Source organism: Sminthopsis crassicaudata, chromosome 6, assembly GCF_048593235.1.
Source record: "Sminthopsis crassicaudata isolate SCR6 chromosome 6, ASM4859323v1, whole genome shotgun sequence".
NCBI lineage: Eukaryota > Metazoa > Chordata > Mammalia > Dasyuromorphia > Dasyuridae > Sminthopsis > Sminthopsis crassicaudata.
Window position 1 is genome coordinate 1,459,919 of NC_133622.1, and position 18,856 is coordinate 1,478,774.

At 39.8% G+C, this 18,856-nt stretch overlaps 1 protein-coding gene across 3 annotated transcripts in view; it reads right to left on the minus strand.

Moving 5' to 3' along the window:
- Positions 1–18,856, minus strand: part of EVC (EvC ciliary complex subunit 1) — a 107,551-nt gene that overhangs the window by 16,065 nt on the left and 72,630 nt on the right. For 2 of the 3 annotated variants that reach the window (XM_074274143.1, XM_074274142.1), the window contains exons 13-17: positions 14,414–14,523; positions 12,068–12,278; positions 5,157–5,363; positions 3,991–4,135; positions 2,419–2,530 (exon numbers count right to left, since the gene is read on the minus strand). In XM_074274143.1, the coding sequence (XP_074130244.1) occupies positions 2,419–2,530; positions 3,991–4,135; positions 5,157–5,363; positions 12,068–12,278; positions 14,414–14,523 (785 nt within the window). The remainder of the gene's footprint in view (positions 1–2,418; positions 2,531–3,990; positions 4,136–5,156; positions 5,364–12,067; positions 12,279–14,413; positions 14,524–18,856) is intronic. The other variant, XM_074274144.1, reaches the window with a different exon arrangement.

Below are 18,856 nucleotides of genomic sequence, written 5' to 3' on the forward strand. Positions count from 1 at the left end.
TTTCCTTATTTTTTATTGTTTTTTAAATTTTTTGGCTATGTTTTCTTTCACAATATGACTAAAATAGAAATATTATTTGCTTGACTGCAAGATAACCTACATCAAATTGCTTAGAGTCGCAGAGGAAGAAAAAAGAAAGGAAGGGGGGAAATTTGGAACTCAAAATTTTAAAAAAATAATTTAAAAATGTAATTGGAAATATTATTCAGAAAAAGAATTAGGTTTACAACAACATCTTCCACCACCTACCATAATAATCTCAAAATAAATGGCCAGCCTGATTTTTCAAAAGGACATCAGAAGTCACTCCATAAAAATCTTAGAAGAGAATGAGATAAAGTACCTTTCACAACTATGGTTAGAGGAAATCATTATCCAAATAAGGATCAGAGGAGTTGATAATATATAAAATAGACAATTTGACTACATAAATAACAACAATAATAATACCGATGATGATTTCCCAAGTACCTATTACTGGGCTACACACCAATAAAGTAAAAGACAGTATCAAAGGTCTACTATATGCCAAAATATGGCCATCAACATGCTTATGATATTAAAAACTTGAAACAAAGTGAGCTCTCACTCATTGGGGAAAATCACTGAAATATAATTTTGCAGTAAAAAAAATGAAAATTGGGGAAAAATTTAGAGTGGAAGATTAATGTACACAGATTCCAAGCAAAATAAACAGTGAAGACCACAATATAAACAATGACTACAACCATGTAAATAAAAAAAATCATCAAAAGGAAGGGAGAATTGGAAGAAATAGAGAAAACAGTGAAAGTCCCAGGCAAGAGATAATGAAACATATTATCTTCTCTCACTCTAGAAAGGTTGGAGAATGTTAGACAAAATATCATATACATAATGAGACAGTCATTGCTAGGGATATTTTGCTTAATTGTTAATCATATTTTAAAATTAAAAAAAACTTAAAATACTAAGTTAGACAAAATTATGGCCATAGTACATAATGTAGAACATGATGTTCTACACTCTCGGTCATCTATTTGTATTTAATGATAAAATATAGATGTAATGTCATCTCTTTGTATGATGATGGCCGATCATCATAATTATATAACATATAACTTTGCTTTAGTTTCTGTTTCTTTTAAACTGGAATAATCGTTGATTTGCCAGGTCCTGAGAGTTTCTCCATCACTTATATATGATGCCAAGTCCAGGAAGGTAGCAAACGACTTGATTGTAGTTTGATTGTAGCAACTGAATATCCCTCAATGGTGAGTGACCAAGCACTCATTTCTGCCTCCTGGAATGGTTACTGGATGGGGTCTTGCCCCATGATTCTATGAATACATTCTTCATGCCATCACTATCTATTACAGTTCAAGTCTCTGTCAATGTTAGAATCATAGGAAATCAAAGATGAATTGGATCTTAGAACACAGACTACCAGAATTAGACTGCTAGACAGAACATATAGAATTGAAAAACTGGCAAGGACTTTAGAATATAAGGTGCATTTTTCAACAACATTATGCAACTATAATTAAAATGTATATAGGGTTTCAAGGATTATATGGAAAATCAAAGCAGGTCAGATGTGGAATTGTAGAGTCAGGAAGAACTTTAGGACTCAGGATACACAACAAGAAGGCTCAAAATAATTTTAATTTAGAAAATATGGAAATCCAGAACTAGAAAGGGCCTTGAATACTAATGATTTAGATGTAAAAAAAAGGAACAAATAAGTGATAGATAGAAAAGACTACTTCAAGATTTCATGTGGAGTACATGGCAGCAATGGGATTTTGCAGTGAGAAAGACAGAAGATGATACGGGCACGGGACTTGTAAGGGTGTTCAGTGGCTGCCTTGGAGAAGAAGCACTGGAATAAAGAAGGAAGTACGCCTCTGATGTCAGTGCTTGGGAAAATGTTTCATTCACCCTATTAGAGTCCTACCTTCCCAAAGGAGGGACACTGATGGTGAACCTTGAAGGGAGACGAGCAATCTGAAAGGCTGAGATGAGAAATGAGATAGCTACGCATGGGATACAGTCTATGCAAAAGCATAAAGGGGAGAGGTGGGCTGTGAAGTGGGAGGAGCAGCTGAGAATCAAGTTCCACTGGACTATAGTGAGTAAAATAAAGTGAAACCAGATGGGAAAGATGGACGGTGTGCTGAAGAGAAAACTGCTTTATTGGATCAATTACAAGATACTTAGAAGAGATCAGTAATTTGCTTGTGGAAAATGGAACCGACTCTCTTGTGCCTGCTCTAGCCAACGATGCTATATTTGGTTGCTTTTGTTGAAAGACAGGGACCATAGCCCACGCTGGGCTGTGAATGGTAGTTCACACTTTTGAGCCTGTGGTAAGCACTTATCAAGAAAAACAAGACTCCTAATAGGACAGCTAATGGTGAGAAGCTGGAAAGACCTTACCTTTGATGGACAGTGCTGGGGACATCAGAGGCGGGGCTTGACATGTTTCTACTTGGTAATGGGTCACTCAATTCCATTTTCTTCTGACGCTTATAATTGTCCATCCTTTCAGCTAAAAAGAATAGTACTGCCATTAAGCCATCAGTTCAAAATTACTCTTTTCCAAACTTTGTGACAAGTTAAATATATATTTTTTCATAACAAAGTAGTCACACATTTCTCTTAAGATGCTATTAATTTGACTAGGAAAAAAATCTTTCAAAGATAAATTTTACTGGAGATATTCAGATTTTCACAATTCTAGTTTAATCGGAGCAAGTGTAATATATGAAAAGGGGTCTGATACAGAAGTCTGTAGACATGGGCTAACGCTGGCTTTGTTCTAAGAAGCTGTGCGATTTTGGTCAAGTCATTTAATAACAAGAGTAATACTTGTACTTTATGAGACAGCAACACTAATTTACCTTAAAGGACCCTTTTCAGCTCTAAATCTATAATCTCACTGTTTAAATGTTTATAATCACTCAGTACATTTTACCAACAAGTAATATGCTATAATGGTCTTGACAAGTTCCAGTGGATACTCTGATGCATTGGTTCTATGATGCTAGATAAGTTCGTTAAATTCTCATTGCTACAGGCTACACTGAGATTGGCAGCTGAGGATTTGTGTGTGTGTGTGTGTGTGTGTGTGTGTGTGTGTGTGTGTGTGTGTCTGTGTGTGTGTGTGTGTGTGTGTGTGTGTGTCTGTGTGTGTCTGTGTGTGTGGAGGGAGTTATCATTCTCTGGATCTCCCTATACAGATGAAATCACAAGCTCTTTAGACATTTTTGACCTTTTCACAGAAGTGAATAATTACATATATATATATAATAACAATAGTATTCAATATTTAATCTAATCTCTTGAAGATATAAGATATTGAGAAAGGATATTCCTCTTTAATTAATAACAATAATGATGACAACAAATAATGAACATTTATATAGTATTTACTATATGCCAGGCACTGTGCCGAGTACTTTACACTTATTATCTCATTTGATCCTCATATTTAGAAGACGGGGACTATTCTCATCCCTACTTAAAAGATAAAGAAACTGAGACAAATAAGTGACTTGTCCAAAGATACATAAATAATTAATTGTCTGAAGCTGTATTTGAAGTCAGTTTTTCTAACTCTAGATCAGTCACTATCCAACATGCTATCTAGCCGACCCAGTTAATTAGCTGGAAGCAATAAGTAGAGTTCTGGAGTCTTCAATGTAAAATGGGGATAATAATAGCACTTTCTCTTGCAGGATTGTTGTGAGGATCAAATTAGGTCATAGTTGTAAAAAGTCCTCGGCACAGCGTCTTACCCCATGGTAGCTATTTTATGAGGGTCTATTCCCCTGCCTCCATCACTAGCCCATTTAATTTGGAAGTCATTAACATGTAGCTAGTTTGCTGTTTTTCCAATATATTTCTCAATAGAAGTCAAGTCCAATTAAAACCTATTTATTCCCCAAAGCAAAACCAGTGATGGCATCGATTCTCCAAAAGAAGACTCAGACCATTGCAGACACTTACCCTGTAACATCTTGAGCTGCTGCAATTTCCTCTCTTCGTGAGCCTGCATGATTTTCCCAATCTCTTGGTAGTAACTGGACACGAGCCTGTTTACGTTGTTGCTGGTCACGTAGACACTTTCTACGGCCGCTTCAATCAGCGTGCCCTGTGCCAAAAACAAAAAGGAGAAGTGCAGGCTTAGGTGGGGGCCATGGTTAGTCTTGCCACCTCTTTGTTGCTGTTCAGGGTGCTCCTCATGCTGAAATTGGGGTGCTGGTGACGAGAATGTGGAGGTTACAGATATGATTAAATTAGGGGGTATTAGAAAGGACAAAAATTGGCAATGACAATTTACTGGATATGGGGAGGAGTTAGGGAGAGGATTGAGTCAAGAATGAATTTTGATGCGAGTAAAGCGCCATTGAAACACTTAAAACAATGCCCAGAAAAGAACAGATAGAAGTTGACAAGGAAATGTAGACAAGCTGGATAGTTAGTGAAAACAACATGGTGAATTTCTTAAATGCTTTAAGGAAAAAATTTGGAAGTTTGCATTTTCACATATCATTCTAGTTTTCTGCTGTGGTTATAGAAATATTCGTGGGGGATGTTTAATTTTATTTATTTGAAAGAGTGAATGCATCTCCCAATGTATGGATATATCGATGTATCCAGTATCTCTATTGTGAGGGAAAGACATGTTTCATTATCCGCTCTCTGGTACTTTCATTGGTGTTTTTTTAGATGAGGATGTTTATGTTTAGGCAGGGGGCGATTTGCTAGAGGAGAGATGTTGGGGCAATTTTTTGTCATGTTAGAAGGATTATTCTGGAAAGGAGTTGAATTCCTTGGGTCACTTTGGGCATTCGGAAGTAGAAGGGGAGAGGCCTAGTTTTATGGAGAAGGCAGGGGTTACTGAGATAGAGAGAGGTTCATTGGCCAAGGAGTTGAAACAGTTCAAACTTCTTTTCCCTTTACATCATTTTAGTATGGAGTACACTGGTTTCTTGATTCTGCTTATTTCTTTATGCAATACATCTCATGTCTCTCAGACTCCTCAAAGTCCTGTTTCTTACTGCACAATAATATTTGGTTACTTTCAGAAATCATAATTTTTCACCAACATCTCCTGTTTTTCTCTCCCCAATTTTTGTTGTAAATTCAAGGAGCCTAAGAGGCCATCCTACCTTAAAGTCCTCCCTGTCTTTGGCCTGGCTCTTGGCCATATCGCACCGAGCGTGCTCAAGCAAGGCCCCGCCGATCACCCGCTGTGTGTGTTGGTGCAGAAACTGGATACACTCTTGTACTTCCACAATGAACTGCTGATGGAATTCTAAACGTGTCTGTTGAGTTTCCTCCTTTACTTTCCGCTCTTCTTCCAGGATACGAGACTCCTAGAAAGGGAAAGAAAAGAAAGGGATGCTAAATTTCCCCCAAATGCACTGGGAGAACCCTGTTTTTTTTTTTTTTTGTTGTTGTTGTTGTTGTTGTTGTTTTTTGTTTTGTTTTGTTTTTTGTTGTTGTTGTTGTTATGTTTGTTTTTTTATTTTAAGATTTTTTTAAGGTAAGACTAAAAAAAAAAAAAAAGACTAGATCTCACCATTAGGTCTGTATCCCAAAGAGATCATTAAAAGGTGAAAGGACCCATATTTTAAAAATATTTATAGCAGCTCCTAATGCGGTGGCAAATATTTGGAAATTAAGAGAATCCCCATCACTTGGGAATGGCTGAACAAATTGTGGTATATGCTTAGAGGGATATGAGAGACAAGAGATGGCACAAGAACATTTGGATGGGACATGCTTCATTCCAACTCTGAATCTGGTGATTTGATGATGGCCGCTATGTGGCTTTGCTTTCAGGTCCAGGAGCCTCGGAGTCTTAGATGATCCTTTCATGGAAAGATGTCTAAATATAGACTAGACTGACTCCCAAGGAAGGCAGGACAGGTGATAGCTGATAAGGCTGGCACCTTAGGCAACTAAGTGAGAAGCATCACAAGCACAATGGAGGAACCTAGAGTGTCCCTGATCTTTGGGGATGCTGACGGCCTTGCTAAGGACTTGGACACTCAGGAGTCCAAACACTCTGAAGGACGCTGAGCACTGCGTTGGGGTTTGTTTGGGACCCAAGGGCAGTCAGAGAAGGACAATGACATCAGGCACATTGTTCCTGGCCTAGGCCATGGATCTCTATTGACAACTAGGAACCAGAAGTCATGATTGATACTAGAGTACCCACCATAGAGAAACATGGGCTTTTCATCACAGATTTATGTGAAGACTTGAATGGGTTTTGAGCCTTGTTTAATTTTCCTCATAAATACCATAAAAATCAGATTTAACCCACAAGATCTCAGCTTGCAATCTGTGCATGATAAATAAATGAATTAAGGAAATGGAAAAGAGCAGACAAAATGTGTGAGGAGGGTTCTGAGATCTGTTGCTGCATCCTTGGGAGATGGTGGTCACAAGAAAAAACACTAGATTTTTTAAAAGTCTAGAAAAAGATAGCATGAAAAATAATAATAACATGGATAATTCATTGCATTTTCCATTTTTCAAAGTGCTACGCTTATGATAACTCTGGGAAGGCAGCAGGGCCACCATTTTTATCTGCCCATCTTACAGACAACAAAACTAAGGCTTGGAGACTCGCCGGATCAGACCAGTTAGTACGTGGCACAGGCAGAACCCGGACCAAGCCTTCACCTGAAGGATTCGAGCAGTGCGTGTTGCAACAGAGGGTGCTCTGTTCTAGGCCCAAAGTGCCATGTTTGAAAATATTGTCCAGATGGTCTAGCATATGAATGGTTTCAAAAAGGTCTTGAATGGACCCAATAGGTTTTTAATCTAAGTAAGATAATTGATTTCGACTCAATAAATCATGGTTCTACCCCATGAATACCTTATGCTTCCCATTAACTTAAACCTGATTCACATGATTCAAAGGGCTTTTTAAGCTATCCCAATTCTAACATTCTATTTTATGAAGAACTTTCAAGTTCTATACTCTGTGTCCTATGTTCTAAGGTTTCTTACAACTCTAACATTCTCCGTTCTAAAGTCTTTTGGTAGAATTTAGATATAAAGCTAGAAAAATCAGGGGGTCCCAGCATTTAACTCCCTCATTTGATAGATGAAAAAACTGGGTCACAAAGCTGAGAAGTATCTGCAGTCAGATCCAAAATGCAACCTCTTTTTGGCTGAGGCAAACGGGGTTAAGTGACTTGCCCAGGCTCACACATCTAGGAAATATTAAGTATCTGAGACCAGACTTGAATTCGGATGCTCCTGGCGTCAGGACTGGTGGTCTAGCCACTGCCTCATCTAACTGCCCCTAGTCCTTCTGATTCTAAGTTAAAATTCTTGTCGTTACTCTCCGCTCCATCTTTTACTCTGTCTATAATTATAATGGGTTGTAGAAATTAGGCATCCATTTCTATGAAATTTGTAAAATTCTACCTCCACCTGTGAATAATCAACTCTGCCAATCATGGAAACCACCCATTTCTCCACTCACACCAGAAAAGCTGAGGAGGACGCTGGCTTTTGTTCTGTGACATCCAGCATGCTTATTAACACTTTAAATGAACAATAATTCATTTTCGGGCTTAAAGAAGTAGAGGCTCCAAACTAAAAAAAGAATTTCTGGCCTAAAAGGATTCCCTTTAAGAAGGGCTGGTAAGCAGGATCCACAGTATTCTGCCGAATGCTCTGATCACAGCCACCAAGGTGCAGTGTGTAGAAGTGAGGACGAACACAAAATTAAAGCCATCTTCCCCCCGTGGACCGCTTTCATTTGGATGTATAAACCTGTCCCTTGTAGTCAGAAGAGAAAAAGAAGTCACACGGTAGAATGCGGGCTAGTCTTTAGTATGTTTTCCCCATAGAAAATAATCAGGAAGAAGGAAGCTAATGGTCCCAAAGATCACAGGCGGCTCGTGGTCAGATGGTACCCACTCCCACACTGACTTTATTTACTCTTCTTTCTTTATAGTTCAGGAAGGTGTTTTCTTACCAGACACCTAGGGAAACTTCATTGTTCAGTTTTCAGCCATCATAAAAGACACATATCAGCCCTTCATAACTGAACGGGGATCGGCCACAGATTATTTTCTAAAATAGCACCTTAGCCTAACTAAAAGGCACATCATTTTCTCTCACCACTAAATAGTACAACCACTGGAACTGTCCTGGGCTGCCATTCAACAGATTTCTCTGAAATGGTATCAAAAGGAAAAATCCCATTTGGCCCATCATTAGATCCTTCTTATTCTCTGCTCTGGCTTTCTACTGTCTCTTCCCAGCCTGCTCAGAGGGTGCCGTAACATGGTATATATGACAAGGGAAATCGGATTTCTGAAAAATAAAGAACTACAGAAATCTCAGATGCCAAGCTCTATCATTTCCTTTGTCCTCAGACTTTGTTTCTGCTTCTGTGGCAATGTGAAAAAATTCCTGCCTTTTATTAAACATAGCTAAATCAAGAATGAAAGTCATCCTTTAAGATAAAAGGTCTTAAGCTGAGGCTCGTGGATCCCCAAGGGATCTGTGGCTACATTTCAAGGAATCCATGAACAGGGTGGGAGAAAAATTACATCTTGGTTTTCACTAATTTCTAACTATAATTTGCATTTCCTTCGGTTGTGACCCTAGGTAGCAAAGGGGTCTATCACACACACACACACACACACACACACACACACACACACACACACCAACACCAACATAAAGGGCTTAAGAATATTTGTCCTAAGGGATATAGGAGGTCACTCATCTTTATCAATCCATGAAGCATGTATTATGCTCCTACTTTATGCAACATACATAGTCATAGACAGCCAGGTTACAATGCAAAAATATTAATCTATTCTGATTGATTGAAGGCAACTAGAGAGAGAAGATTATTTTACTTTTGTCTTCATATCTTAGGCATCTCTTCAGGGTCCAAAAGAGTGACTAAGAAACAGTTGGTAATTAGCAAATACTTTGAAATTGAGAAATTAATTATTACACTAGATACTGGTTCAGCGATTATTATAAGAATTGACATTTATATAGTACTTAAACCTTAAATGTTGGCAAAACACATAATAATGATTACAATAATAATATGATTTATATGGTTCTTTAAAATTTACAAAGTCCGTTACATATACGATCTCATCTGATCCTTACAGCAAGCCTAGGAGGTAGATATTATTATCCCCATGTTACAATTTAAGAAACTGAGAAAAACAGAAGTTAAGTGACTTTCCCTGACTCAAAAAATTGGATTTAAACTCACATCTTGACTCTAAGCCCAGTGCCCTGGCTCCTGTTCTACTTAAGTGAGTGAGTAGATGCTCTCTCTCTCTCTGTCTCTCTCTCTCTCTGTCTCTCTCTCTCTCTCTCTCTCTGTCTCTCTCTCTCTCTCTCTGTGTCTCTATGTCTCTGTCTCTCTCTCTGTCTCTCTCTGTCTCTCTCTCTCTGTCTCTCTCTCTCTGTCTCTCTGTCTCTCTCTCTGTGTCTCTCTCTCTCTTTGTCTCTCTCTCTCTGTCTCTCTCTCTGTCTCTCTCTCTCTGTCTCTCTCTCTCTCTCTGTCTCTCTCTCTCTCTGTGTCTCTCTGTCTCTGTCTCTCTCTCTGTCTGTCTCTCTCTCTCTGTCTCTCTCTCTGTCTCTGTCTCTCTCTGTCTCTCTGTCCCTGTCTCTCTGTCTCTGTCTCTCTCTGTCTCTGTCTCTCTATATCTCTGTCTCTCTCTTTTTCTCTCTTTCTCTGTCTCTCTCTCTCTGTCTCTCTCTCTCTGTCTCTCTCTCTCTCTGTCTCTCTCTCTCTCTGTTTCTCTCTGTCTCTCTGTCTCTGTCTCTGTCTCTCTATATCTCTGTCTCTGTCTCTCTCTGTCTCTCTCTTTCTCTCTCTCTCTCTCTCTGTCTCTCTCTCTGTGTGTCTCTCTCTCTGTCTGTCTCTCTCTCTCTGTCTCTCTGTCTCTCACTCTGTCTCTCTGTCTGTCTCTGTCTGTCTCTCTCTGTTTCTCTGTCTCTGTCTCTCTGTCTCTGTCTCTGTCTCTCTATATCTCTGTCTCTGTCTCTCTCTGTCTCTCTCTTTCTCTCTCTCTCTCTCTCTCTGTCTCTCTCTCTGTGTCTCTCTCTCTCTGTCTGTCTCTCTCTCTCTGTCTCTCTGTCTCTCTCTCTCTCTCTCTGTCTCTCACTCTGTCTCTCTGTCTGTCTCTGTCTGTCTCTCTCTGTTTCTCTGTCTCTGTCTCTCTGTCTCTGTCTCTCTCTGTCTCTGTCTCTCTCTTTCTCTCTCTCTCTCTGTCTCTCTCTCTCTCTCTGTCTCTCTCTCTGTGTCTCTCTCTCTCTGTCTGTCTCTCTCTCTCTGTCTCTCTGTCTCTCTCTCTCTCTCTCTGTCTCTCACTCTGTCTCTCTGTCTGTCTCTGTCTGTCTCTCTCTGTTTCTCTGTCTCTGTCTCTCTGTCTCTGTCTCTCTCTTTCTCTCTCTCTCTCTGTCTCTCTCTCTCTCTCTGTCTCTCTCTCTGTCTCTCTCTCTCTCTGTTTCTCTCTCTCTCTCCTCTCTCTCTTTCTCTCTCTCTGTCTCTCTCTCTCTCTGACTCTCTCTGTCTCTCTCTCTCTCTCTCTCTCTCTCTCTCTCTCTCTCTCTCTCTCTCTCAGATTGCATGACTAACAACAATAATTATTAACATTTTCACATGAAGCACAGACTATATTATTTGATTAAATCCTCATAAAAATTCTGTGAGGTGATTTTTGTCCCCATTTTACAGATGAGAAAACTGAGTGACAGAGAGGGCATTTAACTTGCTCAGGCCACACATCTCGTGTCTGAGCTTCTGTCCACTAGTTCAGTAAGAAGTCCAGGGCTCTTCCCCTCTTCCCCACCAGCTGCCATACAAATCAGCAGATGTGGGATCCTGTAACCACAGCAGATCCACTCCTAGTTCTCTCTCCTTTGGGCTAATGTGGGACTGCTGTCTTCTCCTGGTGATGTGGTTTTGGGCACAGCATGTGATTCATTCCTGCCAGCAGCAAGGTTGTTTGGCTAAAGCCCAGGAGCCACATCATCCCCTTCGCCAATAAACCTGGGTGTCTCCCTAGTACTTCCAAGATCAAATGCAAAATGCTATGTTTGGCATTCAAAGCCCTTCTCGCCTTAGCCCTGTTCCCAGCCCTCATTCTGCTAATTTTATGGGGTACTCTTTACCAGGTACTCTGATCCAGGGGCTCTGACCTCCCCCAAGACTCCCTTTCCATTCCTTTGGCTGTCCCCCCGGCCCAGATTCCTCTCCCCCCTCACCTCGGCCTACTGTCTTGTTGGGCTTCCTTCAACCAAAATCTCATCTTTTACATTTTTAAGCCTTCCCCAACACTTTCTAATTCTAGTGTTTTCTCTTATTTCCTATTTACCTGCATCACAATCCATTGGTATCCGGAACTTAGCACAGAGCCTGGCGCAGAGTGGGCACTTAAGAAATGCTACTTAATAACCGGGTGCCACTAATGAGGTCACTCAAACTCCTCAAGTTTCACATAGGAACTATTTCACATAGTTTAAACTATGTAACTCTTGGGGCTGTTGTGAGATTCAGATTGGATACTGTTTACAAAATCCTTTGCAACAGTAGAGCTCTCCAGAACCGTGAACTATTTGGTTCTCAAAGTGTGGTCAGGGGATTCTGGTGAGCCTCTAAACATCAAAACTTTTCACAATAATAGTAAGAATTTTTTTAATGCTTTAAAGATGCTTTTAACACAGTTATAAATTAATATATAACTGTGGTAAAAACATCTTTAAAGCATTAAAGCAGATATGTGTATATCTGCATTTGTATATTATACATATACATATGATTTTTAAATATATATATATATATATATATATATATATGTAATATTTAGACCACATAAACCAAAACTCTTCAGTGCGACTATGATCTCTGAGGATCCTTTCACTGCTAATGTTCTATCTGGTCCAAGATCCCGCTGAGCTTGAATAATCCATGTTTGAGGTTTCAAGGTCACTTCCAACTCGACTATCCCATGGGTGCAGTGGCTGATTACAAGATATCATTATAGAGAAACCAAAGGAAAGCGGTGATTACCATGGCTTTCATCAGCTGCCACTGGTGCTCATCCTGACATTGAGAGGAGCTCTTTTCTAGGATGTACTGTTCTTTTAGCTCCTGAAGAAGACTCTTTTTCCGGGACATTCTCATCTGAGTCATTATGGCTGCAGCGATATTTCGGAGGGCAAGTCTTCTGAGAATGGAGCTCAGCATGAGCCTGTGTTTCTGTGATATGGAGCTTCTTGATCTGTGGAAGGCATTGTGGTTTTAGTAACTTTTCCCACCCCTAACATCTTGAAACACAGACATACAAACACACACATACACAAGAACACACCGACATATACATAAGCATGACTATGTCCAATCACAATGGCTTTGGTGAGTTTCAAATAAAAGAACACATTTTTGGCTCATTGTAAGAAAGATGCAACAGTCAATTCAGAAACGCAATAAACTCATCCTTTTAAAAACAGGACTGCTAATAATAGCACACTGAATTATACAATAAGGAGAGAAATGTTCACTTTTTGTTGTTCAGTTGTAATATTCTCTCTAAAATGTACTGTTCTCTATTGAGGTTTTCTTGGGGTCTCTGGGAGCAGCCTTCATTTCAGTTCAGTAATCGCTACACGAGGAACCGGGGTCAAAGACCAAATCCTTTATTGTCACCTTCAAAGTCTTATCTCCTTGTCTGGAGCTCAGTCAGCTTTCTTAGAAACCTCTTTCCTTGGTTCCGAGAGCTTGAGCTCCTGCATTCTTCTCTGGCTTCTGAATCTCTCCGAATCCCAAGGGTTTGTACTTCACCCTCCAGCCACAACGAAGGTGGAAGGTGGAATGACTCTGTCTCAGCCTCTAAGAACTTCTAGTGCGCTTGTCCTTTCTGGCCCTGAGAGCTTCTCGCTTATATGTTCCGCACTGAGTACAAACCAATGATTATATCAGTAGGAACCCATTATTTGTCATAGTATTAAATCAATGCTAAACTAGATCTCACCATTGTCTCCTCAATTCCAAGTACCTAGTTTCAAATTCTGGCCCATAACATCTCCTTGTAGGATTAAATCCATCATACTGAACATGCTAAATTAGACAACGATTGTCTCTGTGAATTCCACTTACTTAGTACCTTGTAAGAATCCTTTGTTTCAAATTCAGAGTTCTGGCCCATCCTATTTAGTAGTGTCAGCCGTGGCTGACTTTTGTGACTTCATTGGGGTTTTCCTGGCAAAGATGCTGAAGATGCTATCGTGATAAAAGCATCCCTTTTTCTGTACTTCGGATTCCTCATCTGTCAATTCCTTCCTAGGTCTAAATTTCTATCTGTGTTCCTATCTTATGTTCCTTGCCTGATTACACATTAAATGAAGATTGGGAGAATCCCTTATCCATTTTTGCATCCGTTCTCTCTGTACAGAGGGTACTTAATAATTGTCCCTTGATTCCATTTTGATACTCTAGGGAAGGCAGAGTTCTTAACTTTTCTCTTATGTTTGTCTCTCAAGTCACTGATACACATTCTTAAGACTCCCAAGGTAGACAGCCACAGTTCTCATGCATTGCTTCCTCTCACTGCAAGTATTCAAAGAATACTCTGTATATACCCTTTCAGAAATGGAAATCAGAAATCAAGAACAGTGGTGTCCATGACTCAGGTGAGCTTCTGTCATTGTTCAGTCATTTGAGTCGTACCCAAATCTTTGTGGCCCCACTTGGGGTTTTCTTAGCAGAAATACTGGGCTGGTTTGATATTTTCTTTCCCAGTTCATTTCACAGTTGGGAAAATTGAGGCAAACAGGGTGAAGTGACTTGTCTGGTATCACACAGTTATTAAGTGTCCGAGACCAGAACATGGGTCTTCCTGACTCCAGGCCCAGTACTCTATTCACAATTCCATTGATCCTAACTGCCTGAATTCTAGCCAGAATCTATTTTTAGTCTTTCTGACTTGCTCACTCTGAAGTGATATTCATGGTTTTAAGGAGACACTAACCCTGGGACTCTGATGTCTCCTTATAATGCCACGTATCACAATGGTCAGGAAGGGCAGGAGATCTAAGGGGAAGCCTATGGTGTGTCAGGATCTCAGGCTCCTAATTCATCCATACTTTTTATTCTCAAATGTGTGTGTTCCATTCCCGCCAAGCTCCCAGGGCCTGAAGACTGACTTCTATTTCCCTGGGCCACATAGGGAAGGGCTCTGCTCCTTTGGGACTCCCCTATATGATTACCTTCTTCCTGAGAATCAGTTCTATGTCTTTTCTAGCTGCCCTGGAATGGTGAAAGATAGAGAGGGAATCTTCCTGTCCGAGAAGTGGAAGCACTTGGACCTTCCCATATTCTGCCCTGCTTTTATGTCCCAGTCTATTGACTTAAACTTACTCTTCACTGAGACCACCCAGATGACACAGTACCCCATGGATAATACTCTCATGTTTCTCCAACAAGTGTTTCTTCATGATGGCAGACAAGGCAAACTCTTCCGTCCACAGCTAAACAAAGGAAACAGAAGTGATGAGTTTGACTTGAGTGAGAAAGACAGAGTTGTATGATAAACAGAAAGAGCATTGGCTTTCAGAGTCAAAACCAAGAATCTTGACTCCATCACCTAGGAGTTGTGGCTTCTTCAACTATACATAAAAAGGGGAAAAACCACATCTGGACCACAGCTGTGATATTAGAGGTAATATGGCAAAGTGAGGAAGACGCTGAATTTGAATCCCAGAAGCATGGGCCTGAATATCAAATTTTAGCTGTGTAATAATAGACAAATTATTTAATTTCTATTAGTCTTAATTTGCTCATCTGTAAAAAGGCATAGCAATATCTGTAGTATTTATGCAGTAGGACTGTTGTATGGCTCAAATGATACAATGCAAATCAAGTGTTCTGATTTTCTGAAAAAAGCACTTTGTGAACCTTTAAGAGCAAGGGAATATAGAATTTCTATAATTATGACCATAAAAAATCCACAAATGTTTATTAAATGCCTACAATGTATAATGATGGATGTGATTATTATCCCAAATTATATTCTAAATTACCATTAGAGCAATATGTCACTTATCCATAAGTCTCATATCTAGCAAGCCTTATTTATCTGGAGGATAGAGAGATTATCATCACAGCTGTTCCATGGAAATATATTAAAAAATAAAATATAATGTGAAAGATAGGCACTGGATAGTGTGGAAAGATCCCTTTGATATTAGCTAAGGAAAACAGGGCACAAGTTCTGGCCTTGCTATTTTCTAGTTCTGTGGTCATAAGCAGATCATTTATACTCTTTGAACCTCAGTTTCCTCACTTATAAAAATGGGAATCCAGGACCTTGTGTCCTTGTTGCACAGGATCTTGTGAAGAATGTACTTCATAAACCATAAAAGGTGACATAAATAGGATTTGTGGGATTTCATAGCAATTGACTCATTGGGTGAGGAGACTGATGAAAGAGTATCATGATTTGGATCATGGTAATGTGTATAATCTGGAAATAAATTGGCATCAAAGCTTTTTTAAGTTTCAAAAATATAAAATTGGTGACATAATAATTGGTACTGCTATTCCAAGCTCCTTGAGAGCAAGGATTAGTGAATTCTTGCTATATGTGTCTTCAAGATCTAGCACTGTGCCTGACAAATAGAAGGCACTTAGGAAATGTTTGCTGATTTATTCTTAATCATCCTAAATTACACAGTCAGGTTACCAAAATGTTTTGATTGAAGACCAAGTCATGAATAGTAAGAGTGTTTGAAAGTTGTTTGGATGAATCTGAAAGTGTAAAATGCTAGTGCAAGGAGGTAACTAGGAGCAGAGCCCAAAACTAGAGTTGAAAAGGGCCTTCTGGAGAGATACAGACTGTGGGAGGCATGAAGCATCTTGGGACAAAATACAGATTATTTGAATGAAATGATCTTTAGAGTTTAAAAGTAGAAAAGACTCCTTAGAGCACAGAATGTTCAATATAAAAGGGGCTTTGGGATTGACATGTCACCTGTGGAAGGGACCTCAGAAGATCAAACAATTCTGCTTGTTTTATAGATAATACAATGGAGTCTCGGAGCGTGGGAAGTTCAAAGTTTGTTTGTTCATTTCAGTCATGTCCAACTCTCCCTGAGCTCATTTGGGGCTTTCCTGGCAGAGATACCAGACTAGCTTGCCATTGGACAGATGAGGAAACTTAGGCTAAAAGGATTAAGTGGCTTGCCTGGGACATATAGTTCACGAGTTTCTGAGGCCAGATTTGAAATTAGGAAGATGAGTCTTCCTGACTTCAAGACCAGCGCTCTATCCTCCGAGTAATTGTCAAAAGGGAGACTCTCTTTTTAAGTCTAGCAAACTTTCCACTACACCAACAGGTTTCCATTTAGGGCTTCACACACACACAGACACACACACACTCTCACTCACACACACACTCACACACACACACTCACACACACACTCACACACTCACACACACACACTCACACACACACTCACACACACACACACACTCACACACACACTCACACACACACATACACACACACACACTCACACACACACACACTCACACACACACACACACACACATCGCCACCACATACAAACATGATAAATATGGGAATGAATCATGTCAATTGGAGGTGACTCATTCTAAATCCAGGTAAACTTCAACTAAGCTCCTTTCTCTTCGTTTCAATGCACCAAACAGCTTGTAGGGTATGATCTGGCCACTGAATGTGAGCCAATATAGGTCCCCTGGAAATTGTGATCAAAATACAAGGCAAGTAATATGAATTCTATTTTGCTCGAAGCTGCAAGTTGCTAGAATTTATTGGAAATTGCAAAGGCAGGTCGTTAAAGGGCTCTGACTCATCTTAGTTAACAATTTGAAATCTCTCTGCAAAATGCTTAGGAAGCCAAGAAAATGGTCTCATCCCTGTACCCTTGAGGAATACGGCTGCCCAGATTGGCTCCATCCCTAGGCCAGAAACATGCCCTTTTTGGCCTGCTTTTGGGCTCTGGACAAAATCAAAATAAGAAAATATGGGAATGTCCCAAGGACTTGGAGATTATTTGTGCCATGTGTTTTCTATCCCTTGTAATTATGTAGGAGGTTAATCCACGAATATCTGAGTACCTAAAAAGAAGATCAAACAAAGACTGTGGAGCCAGATGAGAAATCGGAGGCCTGAAACTTAGTCTAGGTGTATCATACTGCCTCCCTTTGTAATTTAGATGCAAGATTTACAGGCTGCCACGGTCTCAAAATCCATCCCTTAGTAGCTAACCCTATGGTCATGATCTTCTTTGAACTTAACTAAACAAGTCTTTAGAGGAAAAATATACTGTGACTTTAAGCACCCTGGTACAGGGCCTAGAACTTGGTGTCCAGAAGACTTATGTTCAACTTCAGAGCTTTCCTAATTGTGCGACTTTGGACAAATTATTCAAGCAGTATTTGCTGTAGCATTTTTATCTTTAAAACAGGATGGTTGGGCTTAATGGCTTCTAACAAACATACCTTGAATTCATAATCTATATTTGAAGTTACTTGGAAGTATGGAAGGTAGACACTGGGAATAGTGGGAAGCATGCCAGATTTAGATTCAATAAGCCTCTGGTAGACTCCTGACTTTGCCACTCACTACCTGGCTCACTCAATGAGTCTGGCCTGTCTTTTCATCTATAAATAAGAGGGTTAGATGGGATATTATGCAATATATCACTTGGCTCTAAATTTGGTGACTGCAGAGGTGGCGTTCTGTGGGTACACTCCTGGAAATCACTTCCATCAACAACAAAATGAGATTTAAGGAAAATAGGAAAGATGCTAAATTGTCGCCCCCTTCTCATATTTACTTGTGTGAGAACATTTAAAAGTGTTTTATTCCAATTTAACTGTGAAGTAAGGAGGGCAAGACTTATTCTTCCCTCTTCATGGACTGAGGTTGAGATTCAGAGAAGCAGTTGCTTGCCCATGGCCACATGACAAAGTATCAGGGTCTCCTGACTCCTAGAGCCTGCTGTATTATATTTTGAATGCCTCAACTTTTAGGCAAATTGACAATTTGTCTGGAACACGGGGTATGTGAAGAAAAAGGAGAATGTTCAATAATCCTGGAATGGCAGGCTGGCTAGAGGCTTTCAGAGGCAGAGGATTTCATACTTTATTATCCAGATACAAGAGAATCTCACTGAAGTTTTCTGACCAAAGGACTGACATTGCCAGACCTGGCTTTTTGGAAGTTCAGTTTTCTGGCCAGTTGAAAGATGGATACAAAGAAAAAGAAAAACCAAAGGCAGAAAAGACCAATCACTAGGCAATTTCAATAGCTTAAACAACATATAATGAGGATCTGAATTAGTGGAAGGACAGCCAAGGATATGAGGTAAAAGAGATTTCTGTGAGGGGTAGAAAGAAGACTTAGCAACTGATTGGCTTTGAAGGGTGTGAGAGAGGAAATAATGGATGAAGGCTCTAGAGTTGTAAACCCAGGTTTCTGGAAGAATGATGTTGCCATGATAACAAATGGGGAATTTTGAAAGAGAATTTTTGACAGAAAGGTGAGAATGCTATTTTAGACATGTTGAATTTGTGGCATCTACAGAACAACCACCAGATATTTCCAATCCAAAGTTTTTGGAAGAGATTTGGGGTTCAGGAGCTAGATATGTACATTTGGGAGTCATCTGCAAGTCATCATCGAGTCTTAGTTGACTCGATGGGAATAAATAAGATCATCAAGAGAGAAGAAGAGGGGGTCTCTGCAGAGGAGCAGAGGGATAGAACTACATTCAGAGAATATTACACAAATGATCCAGAAAAAAAAAAAAGAG